This window comes from Cherax quadricarinatus, chromosome 77, assembly GCF_038502225.1.
Source record: "Cherax quadricarinatus isolate ZL_2023a chromosome 77, ASM3850222v1, whole genome shotgun sequence".
Taxonomy (NCBI): domain Eukaryota; kingdom Metazoa; phylum Arthropoda; class Malacostraca; order Decapoda; family Parastacidae; genus Cherax; species Cherax quadricarinatus.
In genome coordinates this window covers 783,247-799,987 of record NC_091368.1, presented here as the reverse complement: position 1 = coordinate 799,987, position 16,741 = coordinate 783,247, and the positions used below count along the sequence as shown (strand labels likewise).

The window sequence follows — 16,741 nt, the reverse complement described above, 5'->3', positions numbered from 1 at the left end:
AGGGAATGTAGAGTCTTTTGATGTTACAAAGACGAGAGTACTGATTCTCTTAAATGTGAAGGGTTAGTAATGGTTATATTCTCGCTACGTGTTAGATCTTATACAAGAAAGTGTTATTTCATTAGTGGATTTCACAAAATTGCACTGAAAATATTAAATACGACTAACTTCTTAAGTACTTATTACATCAGCAGTATCTATAAGAAAGACCTTGATTACCCCCCTTTCATCAGAAGCTGTATGATCTTTACAGGTTAAGTCTCTGCTTTGAATGTTATTTACGAAATTTTACTCGTAAACATGTGTACATAGGCACAGGTGTACACGAGTACATCAATGTAGACATGTAGGTAGTCGTTGGTGTTTTTAAAGGGGACTAAAGCGAGTGGTCCTGGGTTCCATGTGCACATTATATGACTCTCCTTGTCCCTTTCCTGGTGTGGTCGCTAAAGGTAACGGGTCTTGGTCCATGATGCGGCCACCAGTAAGGTGGTCCTGTAAGCATCCTTACAAGCTCTCTGTGACGGTGCTCTTTTTGACGGTGCTGACCGGGTGCTCTACCTTATGATTGGATCCTTAACCGCTCTTGTCCTGAAGGACACTTCCTGAGCTCCTCAGTCCGTCCTGTGTGACCTAAACTCTCATTATCCTTTGTCAGACAGTTTGCTGTGTGCCAGGCAGGAAAGGGACTCCTTTGGAGACCATTTTCTAGGTTTATGTTAGAATCCCCAGCGAGGGATCCCCAGCCTATTATAACATCTATACAGGTGTTTTTATTTCTGGTGCAGACTTCTTGATCTATTTCACTGTTTTATTTCTAGACATGAAGCAATCTGAAACAATTGTATTTCTCAGGCGTCAAATACCGTAAGGCTTGGTCATGGACCGGGCCGTGGAGGGCGTTAATCCCCTGGAACACCCTTCAGGTATCCTGCAAACACCCGTACCCTAGCACCCCACCTAGTAACCCTGTCTAGCACCTCCACCTAGCACCCCTGTTTAGCATCTCCTAGCAACCCTGTCTAGCACCTTCTCCTAGCAACCTACCCCATGCCGTCCATAAATACCTGATCAATCACATTCCGCCCATATTTTTTGCAGAATATTTTTTCCGCGGATGACGTAGGTAAAAATACGGAGAAAAATTAAATATTGATTCAAATAAAGATGTTCTTCCCAGGAACGTCCACATCTGGGAAACTTTGCTAATGGGCTGTTTTACTTTTTTTGAAGGGGGAATGAAGGGGAAGCTGTTGTCTGTCTTCTCTTTCATTTACGATCTTTTTATGCTTCTTCTTTCCTTGTTTTTCTTTGGTCAGGCATATTTTGTTGAGAGGTAATTTCCTTGTCTGCTCATTTTTTGGCGTTCTTAATTTTGTCCAGAATTTATGCTCTCCTATTTGAGGGAAATTTGTTTTCCATTTTTTTCTTACCCTAGAATACCGATTCACATTTTCGACTACCATGAGTTAATAACTTTGCCTTCGGTAGTCAGTAGTAAAGGCGACCAGAATAAAGCTGAATGTCTTGCGTATTTCTCTCTCTACATTCAGCTTTTCTCTGTTCACCAATTTAATACAGCATTTCCTTGAAAGTCACAGCTACTGGTGTTCATTAAGAACCTTCCAGCTCTTGGAGCTGTAGAAGAAGGGGCTTACTTTCACCATCAGTTAGCTCCTTGATGTCTTCACTATCAAAACTTACGTGATTACAGTATTTAAGAGTCCTCCATAATGAGATGTCTTAAATGATGAAAAGAAAAAAACACTTCAGAAGAGTACTGACATCGTAATTTAATTTCTAACTTAAACACAATATGTGTATCCCGTACTTAAGGCGCTTCCAGGTTGTTTACGACAGTAAAATAATGTAAAAATCTGCGTAAGGCAATATTGGGCAATGTCTTGAGTTTCAACCCAGAATGTTTGGACTGGCCAGACCCGCACCCGCTGCGGTCATCACAAAGTATGTATTTAATGGAATTCTCAATACGCCGGTGTGTGTCATAGACGATACTCTGAGAGCACATAGTCATATGAAATTTAGTCCTGTTTCATTACAGCTATTCTGGCGTTATTTAACTGCTTAAAGGTTCTCCAGTTCTTGGTGGAGCAAAATTTAATACTTTCCCGTCATGATTCCTCCCTTCGTTGTATTTTTCGTATATTATAAAACACGTCTATGTAATTAACCTTCTTTCGTTGTAAAAGAAGGAAAATTAATACAAACTGATCTATTTTTGTCCTTCATTACGAGAGAAGAGAAATTTTGACGTACTCAACACCTAAGATTGAATAAGGAACGAATGAAATACGCAGAGACTTTATTATATTTTAATAAAAACTCATAAGTCTTTGTACAAATTTTACATACAGCTAATTGTTATTACTAGCTCTGAAGATTAGGAGAAACACTTAGCAAAAATGTGAAGTATTAGGCGTCAAAACGGAAGAATAAAAAAATCAATTTAACATTACCCTCCATGAAATCTTCATCACTAAAGGTTTTCCCGCTGCCAGGGTCTGACTTGGGCACTGACCGAATCTCAGTTTTCTTATATATATATATATATATATATATATATATATATATATATATATATATATATATATATATATATATATATATATTATAAACGTGTGTGGGCAATTAAACTGTGGCTGGCCGGGGATAGGTCTCATGTTATTTTAGCCCTACTCGTGGAAAGCAAGTATATATATATATATATATATATATATATATATATATATATATATATATATATAATGTGCTATATTTTAACTTGCAGCGCTGAAATTCGTTTTTCACACTGAAATTACAACTTCATAGTTAATAAAAATTCAAAACTTCCAGAGTTGATAAACACTTCAAATGTTTCATCAATTTTACCTCTGCTATAAGAAGTTTTGCGGAGGGAGAGTTAAAATGATTCTCATGTGACCTTTGTTGTCTTTATTTTCCCCTGACATTTGATGAACAGTAAAAATCACCAATATTGCATCACCAACATTTCATGATTTATAGAGAGAAAATATTGCAACAGTCTTCACTATTCCGATAGTGTGGTCTTCAAAACCTTAATTTTTTTATATCAATAATGAACGACTAGAGTAACCTAACATTTCGGAGATTCCACCAATAACTTTCAAAACTAATTATTTAATACTTCAAAACTGGAATTTAATGACACGGTCCTAAAATAGCCATGAAATGTGCGAATTACAGTTTGGTCTGGGATGTTTGTCGTCACGAGTCTGATAAAATATGCCATGTATGACGCTTTTTATAGCCAACATCCAGTAATTCCCCTGAACACACTTCTTATAAATGATTATATCAGCTAGTCACAAAATGACTCTGACACGGAAAACGTATTTTAATAATTCATACATTAAATTATGTATGTGTGCATGGGGCGATGATCAAGTGGTTATGAATTCATGCATTTATATATATATATATATATATATATATATATATATATATATATATATATATATATATATATATATATATATATATATATATTATATATATAATGAAGAATTGAGACACTTGTGCAACACATGGGAATCTTTATTGAAGAAACGTTTCTTCAATAAAGATTCCCATGTGTTGCACAAGTGTCTCAATTCTTCAACTTGTCGGTTTTCAAAACCATTCACCACTTATATATATATATATATATATATATATATATATATATATATATATATATATATATATATATATATATATATATATATATATATATATATATATATAATGTATGTCGTACCGAATAGGTAAAATTGGCCAATTAGCAAGAACTTATTTAAATTAAGTCCTTTGTAAAATTTTATCTTATACGTTTAAAGATATATTTTTTTTCATTTATGTTAATGTAAAAATTAACAATTTTTACCAAAAGAACCTTAGAAAACTTACCTAACCTTATAACAAGCGCAATTAAATTTAGCCTAATCCTATTCAATATATTTTAGATAAGTTAACAATTTAATAATAAACAGTCACAATATATTTTTTACAATAATTTAAAAATCAAACAGTATTATTTTTCGTTAGGTTCAGAATGATTTTTTGGGAAATTATTGCATACACAAATTTTTGCTTGCCTTGTTCGGCAAGAAGAGCGTTGCTATTGAAACCAAAACAGCAAGTTGTACCTATTCGGCACTACATTATATATGTATATTGTATTATGGAGGTACCACCTCTAGAGCTGGACTGGGAACCCTCATCCTCATATATATAAATTTAATTTATTGATCCAGGCAATGAGATTCTTAAAAATTGCAGCGACAAAAATTAATAGGGAGAATGTAATATAGAGCACTAAGTGACATGTTATCATAAGATTAGTGTGATTATGGCGGTGATAACATCGATAACACTTTGTGTTCTGGTGAATAATGCTAGGAGGAAATAATGTAGCTGTTAAAAATAATTTACTTTTGTAGAAAAATAAGTTGTGTAGTGCAAGCTACAGGTTACTGTGTTGATGCTTGATAGACAACACTGCTCTTGCAACCCTGTCACATTTGTAAACAAAACGTGACGTCATCACTCGGGCTACTGATAAAACATGACTAAGGATGTAGACAGTAGGATAGTTTAAATTTATGTAGAGTAGGCAACGGACTATTGTAGTGGTTCAATGTATCGAGACAAATAAGTAGAATATGATAGTTTGGCCTATTTAAACTATTAAAAAAGTTTTTACTTATACATGAAAAGTCGGGAATCCCGAAAACTTGTAGTGTATCGCAAAACGTTTCTCATGTAACACCTGGATGACCTCATTGCAAGACGCATCATGATCCTGTCATCTGCTAATTTAGTCCTGAATTCTTTCAAGTGAAATCAGATGAGATTTAATAACAAGGACTAGATTATTTTAATTATTTTGAGATTTTAAGTAATTGCAAGAAAAATAAAGCATTTCTTGTGTATGTGTGTGTGTGTGTGTGTGTGTGTGTGTGTGTGTGTGTGTGTCTGTGTATGTGTGTGAGATAAATAAAAGTGACAGATGATGTTAATATTTACTACACGTTATTAACAAAGTTTAAGCTAAGACCAGTCCTTATACGTAGCTTGTCCTAAATACAAGAGACCATGACTATTTGAAAAGTGTCACTTGTCCCAGGAATGTATTTAGTTACACCGACTTCTCAGTAACTTCTAAGGTATAGCAGCACCAACGAAACATAACATATCCTAGTTGTTGATACAATCACGTCTAGATCATTCACTAACTCCCTGCTCACCCAACATGCTGCCAAAAAAAAAAATGCATTTTTATTACATATGCTTTTTTAACCTTGAAGTGCGACTTCAGCAGCCCATTCCTCACAAAGCCAGTCTACGTGTCGAAGGAAAATAGTCCAAGGGACGAACATATTATAATTTGCTTAAATATAGAAATGACAGCAGCAGCCTGTGGGTTAGTACACATGAAAAGGGAGGAGGAGAATTAAAATCTGCCTTTCAAGTATTTCATCCAAGACCAGGTTTAAAACACATTACGCTTCCAAACCTTTATTACACTAGTCTCTCAATGACCGAAAAGCCAATTAGGAACAGCGCCTGCATTTTTATAAACAAGGTTTTACGCTGGGCGTTAATTGCCTTATTGCGAGTCTCCTTTGTGCCACAACGCAAGCAAACAAATTACTACATTCTACCTTGATCGTTTATTTGCTCATCGGAACACTCTAGTCATTTATTATCGGCGTCACCCTCCCTTCCAGAGTTCGTTCTCATTACTCACGTCAAAAGGGAATTAGCCGGAGCATCATTCATCGTCAGGTTGTTCCATTACCTAACACTCACGACTCTCAATTAAATAATATATATTTTTTAATATTGTAACCAGCGTAAAGTAATCCTGAAACAATCTATTTCACACTGTCACTGCAGCAGGTCAGTGAATGTCACTCGTCAGCCAGCTTCTTAGGTTGCGTCACCAGCTGGCTGCAACACAAATGGCTCGTCTGCATTCATAAATTAGGAATTATTAAAATGTTATTAGATCTGAAGGACAAAAGTTTTCTAAATTACAGGACCTTGGGTCGTAGGGGAGGTCAGCCACACGACCCAGAGTCGTGAGGAAGGTCAGCCACACGACCCTGGGTCGTCAGGCTGACGACCCAGCTCAATCATAGTGGGATTTATAATGCATCTTTATTTGTTGGCTTTACACTTCTTCCTCCTGGAAAATCAATTCCATATGAGCACTAAAACAAATAAGTTGGCAAATATGTTGATTGATTCTTGCTCGGCGCTTCTCTATACTGTTTGCAACTCACTCTCACTAGCATTTAAATATATTTCAATCGTCAGATGAAATTTCGCCAGGGGTTACTTTCGCCATTGACAAGATGAATACACAAATAACCCGCACATAGGAAAGAGGAGCTTACGACGACGTTTCGGTCCGACTTGGACCTATGTGCCTTTGTAAATGGTCCAAGTCGGACCGAAACGTCATCGTAAGCTTCTCTCTCCTAAGTGCGGGTTATTTGTGTATTGTTCCAGTGATGGTATTGTGACTTTTTGTTATTTATTAACAAGATGAAAGTATTATATAATATAATCTATGCACTGAACTTTGGCTTTCCAAACCTTACTTTTCTCTTGGTGAGAGACCTTTCAACCAGTTTTATACACCTCTTAATCATCCTATGCTGTTCCATCCATTCTAAATGCTCAAACTACCTCAACATTCTCTCCTCGGCTCTCTGAATTGTACCTTTGATACCACCACAAAGTCTTCTAAATGTTATGTGGGTTCCCCGACGCTAGTAAAGGGCTCTTGATTTAGTTAATTGAAGTTACAGTCAGTGATCAAACCTAATCGCCTTTCATTCTTCCAGTTGTATGCGTCCCTACGGGCTTAGTGCTTTTCCCTGGCATATAATAACGTAGGCGGAGAACAAAACCCACTCCCGCTTCAGGCATCTTTGAAATGAATGACGATATGTAGTTAGTCCACAGCGCAGCGTAATGTTAATCATTATAATGTTTTATATCTATAAGTGTTTAAGAGGTCGAAAGAAAGTTGTTAAGGGCTTTGCATTTTTCTATGCGAGGCGAGGAACATATATATTTTTTTTTTTTTTTTGGTAGAGTAAATAAAGCATGTTCGCGTATGTCTTTCTTAAGTTCAGAAAAATGAAAGAAGTCGAGAAGTATTTTTAAATTAGGTTATAGTCACCAATAACTGGAAGGAAAGGGACTTAACGTATGTACATTTTAGAGTAACTTCTCAGAATATCAATATAGTAGAAACTAATGCTTCTATTCTATTCTAATTGAAAAAAGATATCTTTAGGAATTCCTTACTAGCATAGTTTTGTACGTTACACTGTCCAGTGCCTACCTAAGTGCCCTTTATTATCACTTTATTTTCCTCGCTAGTTCTCTCTCGCCTTCCCCCACTTTAAAGTTTTCTGTTTTTGGCCTCCTTGTAAACACTGATTCGTTAAACCTATGCAAAATGGAGCTTTTCTGTAAGGTACGTCAGATCTTCAAGAATTTCCGGCAACTTTAACTGTAAGTTACAGCCAAAACTATAATTCCTTACGTGAATTCTAATGAACGGCTAATGATGTGACTGAGAGAGAGAGACAGGCAGAGAGAGTGACGTAGACAGGAGAGAGAGAGAGAGAGAGAGAGAGAGAGAGAGAGAGAGAGAGGAGAGAGACATACATTTATAAAGTTTATGCTAGGCTGTTACCGCGAACTACCACTTCTTGGGCATCTCCAACGACCTTCATATTGGGTCAAGATCCAGATTCACTGCCCCTGCATTAAGGGCTGTAAGTCCTAGTTACAGCGCCCACGATAGGTCCATCAGGTCCGGACGAGCACCTTCTCCGTGTCCCTTACTCGTCGTTTGCTCAAGACAGGACCTAAGTAACTCCTGACCCCGACTGCAACAAACCATAAACCCTACCACTTGTGCCAATCCTTTTACACTAAGAGGTATCCCTCATACATTTATATGTATATGTACTTGCGCCAGAGAGATTTCCTATTTAAAGTTGAGATGAGCTCATGTATACACTGTACCTACTTGTGAGATATTTATTGTTAAAGGAGCAAAGTTCTCCTTGTCAGTTTGATATTATTTGTCTATTACAGTTATTTTAAGCGTCCAGTAATTGTATCAACACGTGTGCTCTTCGTGTGTAAGTGTGTGCACTTGTGCCTGTGCCTATGTATAGTTTTTTGGTATAAGTACATAGGGAGTAATCACACACTTACGTATGCGGGGCAACTATTCAAATATATTCAAATTACAATACGTATTATTTATTTAAAATACGTAAATTAGTTCAAAGGAAATTCCTGAATAATTTTTTTACCAAATGATGTAGAAAACAACTTAATATTTTAGTTTTGTAACAAGGTCGCATATTTCTTGGGAATCTGCTTGTGAGTGTTCATTCGTCAGGGATATATTAAAGCTGTTATACAGAAATATGAAGGTTATTTGTATCTCAGAGAAACGGCGGATTAAACCTCCAGTCTCATTTTCTTTTTATTTTGTTATTTAGCACCAGTGTGTTTTAGTTTGATGAGGTTAGTGCATCGGTGTATTGAGTTAGGAGTTAAGCATTGCAGTTTCACGTTTATCTATTATATGGCTGATTTATATAAATATATCAGAAGATTTTTCAATGCTTTGTTTATTTTTAATTTAAAATAACTAGGAGACTAGTGGTACGATTTATATACCTGTCTGATACTGAAAGTTTTTGAAAAGGTAGAAAAGGGAATGAATAATTTTTAAGGCATCATAAACACATTTTCTATCCAACGAATCCTTTTATCGGTGACCAATTATATGACAATTGCTACGGCATTCCACTAGCATATACAAGAACAACCATGACTAATTAACGATTAATTAAGGCATTAGTTGGTGGTTACGAAGACTTTTTAGAGACTCAACCATATAAACATCAGGTAATGATGTTGAGAAACCTAAAAACAAACGATGTCAGACAACATTCAGATGGTTTACCCATTTGAATTTAATTTGAGATCTATAGAGTTATTGTTGCGAGTCGGTGAAAAATATCCTGCTACTGGGAGAAACCAACCACTTGTGCTGGAATACAGAATATTTTTTTTCCGCTAGTATCGCCCTGGCACAGCTGCTGTGGCTGCTGCTGTTTGAGATCTCTTTTTTTTTTTTTAACCCAGAGAGAATTAAATCAGAAGTACGCTGGAATCCACGGCTCCCCTACCCCAGGAGCGCCTCTTGCTGGAACCCTTGAGCGCTTCTGCAGCAGGGGATCCATTTTCCTTTTTGAGAGGACATATACCAACAATGGAGAGAAAATACAGCTCTGCACCTCCAAACACTACTCGTTCTCTCGCCGTTTCTGACTACGACTCTATGCTGCAACTTAGGATCATAGTTTCTGTAACTATATTAAATTTCAAAAATTTGTCAGGTCTAGTGACCCTCGCTTTGGGGTTCTTGAACAGGCCTCATTCTTTCAAAACGTCGCTGTCTCTGTTATAGGAGGCTCAGCAACTTAAGCAAACCCTAAACTATAAACAAGCAGACGTTGTTCACTTTCTATGCCTCGTCTCTGCTCCAAATTCGGAACAACCACAGAAGGCCCAAACGTTAAAATTACAACCCATTAGTATCTCCCCACCTACCCCATTATAAAAAAGGTTTGAGGCTAGATATTGAGAAGTCCGTCGTTGTGTCCCTCCTCCGTGGTGCAGGATGCTCAGTACTTGCCGGAGTAGTGACTGCCTGTGGTGGAAGGAGGCCCACGGGAGTTGGAGGAGGGGTGGTGATGGTGACGGTCGTGCTTAAGAGAGTGGTGACCGGAGTAACGCGAGTTCGGTCTTGAGTGCACGATGGCATAGTGGTCGCTGTGAGAAGACACCGAGCGAGCAGAGTTCATGGTTGAGGCTCCGGAGGTGTAGCCCTTGCCGTTGAGAGAATACCTGCCAAACAAATAGCTTTAATAGATAAAAATGGGAACATCAGCACTGTGCTGCAACCCTATACTATAAGGCTAGATACAATGTCTGAATAAAAGCTGTTTTCCTGGGCAGAGGGAAAGTGGAATGTGAAAATAGGAATAATCACAACTTCCCACAATCACAGGGCCAGGGAAAATATGATCTCACAAAGTTAGAGCTGCAAAATAATGAAAATAATGCTATTGATTTAAAATTTATATCTTCACATTCGCTTCTTAAATGTTAATAGTAAAAAAAAATTCAGGGGAGAGACAGATAATTAGCTTCGTAAAATTACTGTGACCAAGAAAAACGTGGCAGGATGTTACTCAATTTTTGGATTTTGAAAGACACGTTAATACAGTATAGAAGCTATGTAGATGGCCTATATTTATGGATATAGTTCCCAGCTTTGACACAAACTCGATCTTTGACTTTTTGTCAGCAACAGTTTTAATACACCAACCTTGATTATGCTTCCTTTAGCACGCCTCACCTGCCTTCCTAACTCTACCTCTGCTATACTCGTCACTCTTGCTAAAGTCTGATCAAGCATATTACACCTTTAGCACACCTTACCCTGCAATACTGTATGACCCTCATGAGTTTAGTGCTTAATTGTGATTATAACAATATGGATATCGTTTCTAAGTAAAGGGAACAGTACGCTTCTTCCTTGGATTGTACCTAAATGCCTTCCATTCCCCGAGGCGCGCTGTATGATTTTACCCCCCCCTCCCCACCTTCACAAATATAATAATAATATATCGTCTCAGTTGCTTCCATACTGCGCTAGTCTCTCAGTATGTTCGAATTCGTCGGTATCAACATACCTTCCCACTTACAAAAGTCACACAGCAGCTATGTCAAAGTATTTTACCATTAACACAATTTAATACAGGAAGCTATTGCTTTGCGAGTGTTATATAGACGTATACAAAGTGAAAGGTTCACATTTCGCAAATTCTCAGAATATAAAAATAATCACTGAGGCAGAAGACTATTGATGTCACACTGGTCTTTGTTGGTGCTGGCGGCTGGTGTAAAATTTGTGATATAGTACGTCAAGCTTAATGGTGGAGGTAATCATCAACAGAAGAGGGCGATGTGAAGATATATTACTGGTAATATTTCCTCATAATACTGAAGGGAGAGAGGGGTTGAATTATAATGGGGGAGAGGGGAGTTTAGAGTGGGTAGACGAAGGCTTTGGGGGTTTGGATTAATAGATAAAGGTTTTTGAATTGGTAGACGGAGGTTTGGGTGTATACTGGAAGCTTTGGGAATGTAGTTAGGGATTTTCAGCGAACAGTTGCTTCTCTGTTGTTAGATGGGGATATGATGTGAGATGGTGCAGTGTGATGTACAGGGATCGACCTGTTGGATCAAGATATGAATAGTGCGAGATAGTTTGTGCAGTGATACTACACGAAAGTGTTCTTGGAGGTAGGTGTGGGAAGGCGGCTTAGACAAACATTTTGGCACCCATGTACACACAAGTATTACTTAGTATTGCTAGAGAGAAGAGGGAAGGGGGTAGCAGGCATAGATACAAGCTAAAGATGCAAATGAGAATCATGAACGTCAGAAAATACACTTTAGCAGTAACGAAGGAAGTATTTGACGTGAAAGCAGATTCACTACAGAGGTTTAAGAGTACTGATCATAAAGCCCATGAGGCCAATAATTCAATAAATAGGTAGAAAAGGAAGGTACAACGCAGTCTTGAAGACTTTATGAAACACTTCTCTATTGTGGTATGAACTAAAATCAACTGTTCAATAACAAACAGAAGAGACTCCACACAGATGTTGAAACGTAGAGAGATATGATGCAGAACAAGCTTTCATTGAGACAACGTTTCGCTCCCTGTAAACCGTTATTAAGCTGTAAAATGACTTGATTAAGCCGTACACACACACACAGCGAAACATTGTCCTAACCAAAGTTTGTTCTGCAACGCGTCTTTGGTACCACTGTCAGCAGCACACTATTCTGATCATTTTCAAATGTGATAGAATTACCTCACGTTTGTAAATCAAAAGTAGACAGAGCATGCTTATATAATTACAAAGTAAACACACACACACACACACACACACTACCTACCTACATAAATATACCTCAGCCAGATCAATATAAACAGAGGAACTTCCACGAACGAAAAAAAAAATCTAAATTTAACAAACTCCATAAAATCGAAAAGATAGGAGCAAAGTTTAGAATTGCTGGCGGATATGAGTCCCCCGGTGCATCTTTATTTTGGTGATAAAGAGGAAATGATAAAAAAGGATATAATACACATTTTTCATTTCCCTCTGAGCGATGCATCAGAACACTTGAAAATTTTAATAAATAAAATCCTAGCTGCTACTGTCTAGATTTATTTACCATTTATTAAGCAAATCAATATTTTTAATACATAAAACAATTATTGTTTTAAATTTAGTGTACGTAGTTTGCTACTGAATTTTGCCGTAGTTTAAGATCAGTGTTAGAATAGCAAACACATCTCTCTTCTCTATATAGAGAAGAGGTTAGATAAGTCTAACAACATACTCAGTTATCACTGCCTTCACCTCTCTTAAAAAAAGACTAATTCACACACGCCCCAAATAAAAAATGACACTGAAGAAATCAGTTCAACAGTACGACAGTACAACAGCCATATAATTCATACAGTGGGAGCCAGATACTCGAGCTAACCCCTTTCCTCACCACAACCCACACCACCTTCCCCACAACAACTCTGACCAACCTCACCACCTCAACTTCCCACTCTGCCTCACCTGGAGCCGTACTGGGAGCCGTGCCAAGAGCGGTAGGGGTCGTACTCCTCTATGATGGAAGGTTCCTTCTCAATGATCTCGGACTTGGTGCATGAGCAAGTCATGGCAGAGCACAGGAATATGTTGATGATCATCATGATGATGAATAGAACAGCCAACACGATGCAGAGAATCCACAGCCACGGAGGGTACCAGTCACACGACGTCACTCCTGCACAGAAGAAATCGTAATAAAGTTGGTAGAATTACCGACAATATGTAAAGTAAAAGGACACAAGTGCAACTAATGTGACATTTTATTGTGGCAACGTTTCGCTCTCCAGGAGCTTTATCAAGCCATTAATGGTAATGGCTTGATAAAGCTCCTGGAGAGCGAAACGTTGCCACAATAAAATGTCACATTAGTTGCACTTGTGTCCTTTTACTTTACAGAAGAAATCACATTAGCTGCAATACTGGGGGTCACAGCACTGTATAAGTCACAGCACTCAAGGGCACATCAGCTTCACTGCCGGAGTTAAATTAGCTAAAATGTTGGGATTACTACGGATACAATGCTGGGCTCATATTAGTAATAATGTTGTGGTAGCATTACATATATCGTTAATTGGTTCACGTTTATTATAATGTTGGGGGGTATTATACATGTGAAGCTGAAATCACATCAAAGTAATATTACCGTTTGAAACTAGAATAAGACAGAATGACGGGGAGAAGTTATAATAATGGTTAGAATGAGGGAGAAAACATAGCGAGAGGCTAAAACTGAGAAGGAATAATCGTGAAGTTAAAATTGAGGTGGTAATAATTGTGAGGGGGACTAATAATGAGAAACTTTATGGTGAAAAGACTGAGCTGTGAGCTGGAACAGGAATACCACGAGAATTGCACAACCTGAATCTTGTATATAATTTCCATCATGGTTAAGTTCAGAGTCAACATGTTTCGCAGCAACACAGCTCATAATTTTAATTTGTTTCGATAGTCAAAAAACATTTAAACTTACATTTATTATAATGTTCTACAAAGCTTTTATAGGCGTAATTTAGTTTAATGTTTAACCTACTTTTATAATAAAACCTAAATGTTGTGTTTACTATCATTTTCTGGAGTCAAGCGCTTGTTTTGACTATTCACAGCTAAACCACAAACTGGAAATGAGAGCTGGACGATTTTCCGGGTCGTTCTACACCTTTATAAAGTCCAGGATGGACCGAAGGTCGTCCAGTCTTCATGTCCATTTCGTGGATTTGTAATGAAATGATTTCAGCAACGGTATTGTGACCAGAACAGTCACGTCAGAAATGGCTTTGCTCTCCCATTGTTATTTGTATACTACCTCGTCAAAGACAAAATGATAATTTTTCCCAAAATAATCTGATGTCCAGCCATTAATAAAGGCAATAGTGGAAATAAGAGGATAGAAGGGAGGAAAGAGAAGTGGGAGAGCAAGTTGGATGAATACGAGAATCTGAAGAAGAGGGTAAGAGTTGGCAAGAGAGAATAACAAGGTGATTGAAAAAAGAATCAAGAGAGGAATGGAAGGAACTGAGTGAGAATCTTGGAAGAATATGTGAAAGAGTGAGTGTGATTGTGAGGAAGGGGGAAGAGAGAGAAACAGACAGACAGAGAGAGGTAGAGACAGAGAGAGACACACAGAGACAGAGACACACAGACAGAGACAGACACAGAGACACACAGAGACACAGACACACAGACAGACACGCACACAGAGAGACAGAGAGACAGAGAAAGGAAAGGGGACTCTGACGGAGCTGAAGGATATAAAACTTGTGAAGTAGTGTTGGGGGAAGCAAGGAAGAAGGTTGAAGAGGTAAGGAGTGAGAGCTAAAAACCAAGGCAGTCTAAAGAGCTTAACCCTAAGCCAGAAAAACCTGAACTCTATTTACCAAATTTTTCAGCCACACCAAAACTAAGTCTACACAAGTCTGTTAAACTAAAGCTTGACAAGTCTCAGCGCAGCTCACAAACCCATCCAAACACATCTAAGAAAGTCGCTTCGCTTTTATCATCGTTGTCGTGGTATTCGTGTCGTTTTCATGGTGTTCTGTCTTCGTCGTGGTGGTATTCGTCTCTCATCGTCGTGGTGGTATTCGTCTCTCATCGTCGTGGTGGTATTCGTCTCTCACCATCGTGGTGGTATTCGCCCCTCACCATCGTGGTGGTATTCGTCTCTCACCATCGTGGTGGTATTCGTCTCTCACCATCGTGGTGGTATTCGTCTCCCACCATCGTGGTGGTATTCGCCCCTCACCATCGTGGTGGTATTCGTCTCTCACCATCGTGGTGGTATTCGTCTCTCACCATCGTGGTGGTATTCGTCTCTCATCGTCGTGGTGGTATTAGTCTCTCATCGTCGTGGTGGTATTCGTCTCTCACCATCGTGGTGGTATTCGTCTCTCACCATCGTGGTGGTATTCGTCTCTCACCATCGTGGTGGTATTCGTCTCTCATCGTCATCATTATATTCGTCTCTGGTGGTTTTGGGCAGCGTGGGAGTGATGGCTGCCTCAGCCTCCCTCGTATAAGGGTGATCATTATGCGACACTTTATGGGAATCAGATAAGGCCAATATTGGCTGGATAGCTATTATCCTCAAGTCTAGGGCGACACAGGGATTACCCAGGAATTATATCCCGTCCTTCAAATTTCAACTGATTTATAATAACCCTTTGACAGGGAGGTGACCTATTTTTTTTTTCAACTCTCACGCGTTTAGTTTTTATTGAATATAGCAAACTTACTTTCTTCTGAAAATATATTCAGTAAATTCTTGGGTTATAAAATTGGGTAATAGATTATTGGAAGAATTTTGGTGCTGGGTTTATGCAAGTCAAAGTTTAAAATTAATTAATCATGGATTTAGTGAACAATTGTGGAATAAATACGTACATCCATACATATAAGAATGAATGAACACACACACAGCATAGATAAAGGCATAAATACGTACGTACATATATCAGCCTTTAAAGTCTCATATGACCAAGACTTAGTCTTATGTTTTTTCTGAGCACACAAAACAAATCTTTCCTTTTAATTTTTGGGTTTTTTAACACGCTTACCTGGGTAGCTCGACAGATTCTATATATTTTAGCCAATTCGTTGTTCTCTACGTCTTGAACTTGATTTAGATCGCAACTTTTCGCAATGCGGTCCACATTATTTACAATAACGGCCGCAAGACTTGGCGGCAGAATGGACCAGAGTTATTATTATAAGATTAAGTTTGGAGGCAGCAACTTGGAGGAGCCGTAGTGGGCTAGGGTGTGCGTGACTTTAGCCACAAAGTCCGTGGAACGCCCGCTAAGTTCCTCTTTCCTGACGGTAGTGACTGCACCCACCTATTTGCTGCCTGAGATATTGTCCGCCTCTGTCTAGCTCTCCCGATGTACCGTCTAGCAGGTGCAAAGGTGTGTTGCACCATAAAAAAACATAAACAGCCGCTATTTGAGAGTCTACGAGCAGGTAAATCAGCTAGTCTCATCTCAAGAGTTGACATTAGTTTGAGCACATACCTTTAGGTCATTGCCAGTCCTCAGGCATTAAAAGATCGAAAATAATGACTCCTTGTTTTCCGGGTTCCAAACATAGACTCCTTCCCCCCCCCCCCCCCACACACACACACCCTATGCTACTTAGGGTCATTAGGATTCCTCCACCAGAAACTACTATGCAATGGTAAGGTTAGTGAGGCATCTTACTAATTTATTTTTACTGGGGCTTTCTACATATTCCCCGTTGGATAAGATATATAAAAATTTTGTAAATAGCATTACTTTTGTGGAAAATTACGTTTATCTGAATAACTAATTATGTACATAAAAGTAAATGATAACAAAGATAATTATTATCAATGTTACATAGACAAGTAGGAATTTGGGACACTTAGGTCGCAAAAAATGTCCCCCTTCGATACCTACCACTGTCATAAC

The 16,741-nt window shown here is 38.2% G+C and overlaps 1 protein-coding gene across 1 annotated transcript in view; it reads right to left on the bottom strand.

The window, feature by feature from the left end:
• Positions 1–8,269: 8,269 nt before the first annotated feature.
• The window catches only part of LOC128702021 (uncharacterized), a 286,203-nt gene continuing 277,731 nt past the window's right edge, over positions 8,270–16,741 (bottom strand). Inside the window, exons 9-10 of the mRNA XM_070101420.1 lie at positions 12,786–12,996; positions 8,270–9,978 (exon numbers count right to left, since the gene is read on the bottom strand). Coding sequence (XP_069957521.1) covers positions 9,756–9,978; positions 12,786–12,996 — 434 coding nt within the window. The 3' untranslated portion in view covers positions 8,270–9,755. The remainder of the gene's footprint in view (positions 9,979–12,785; positions 12,997–16,741) is intronic.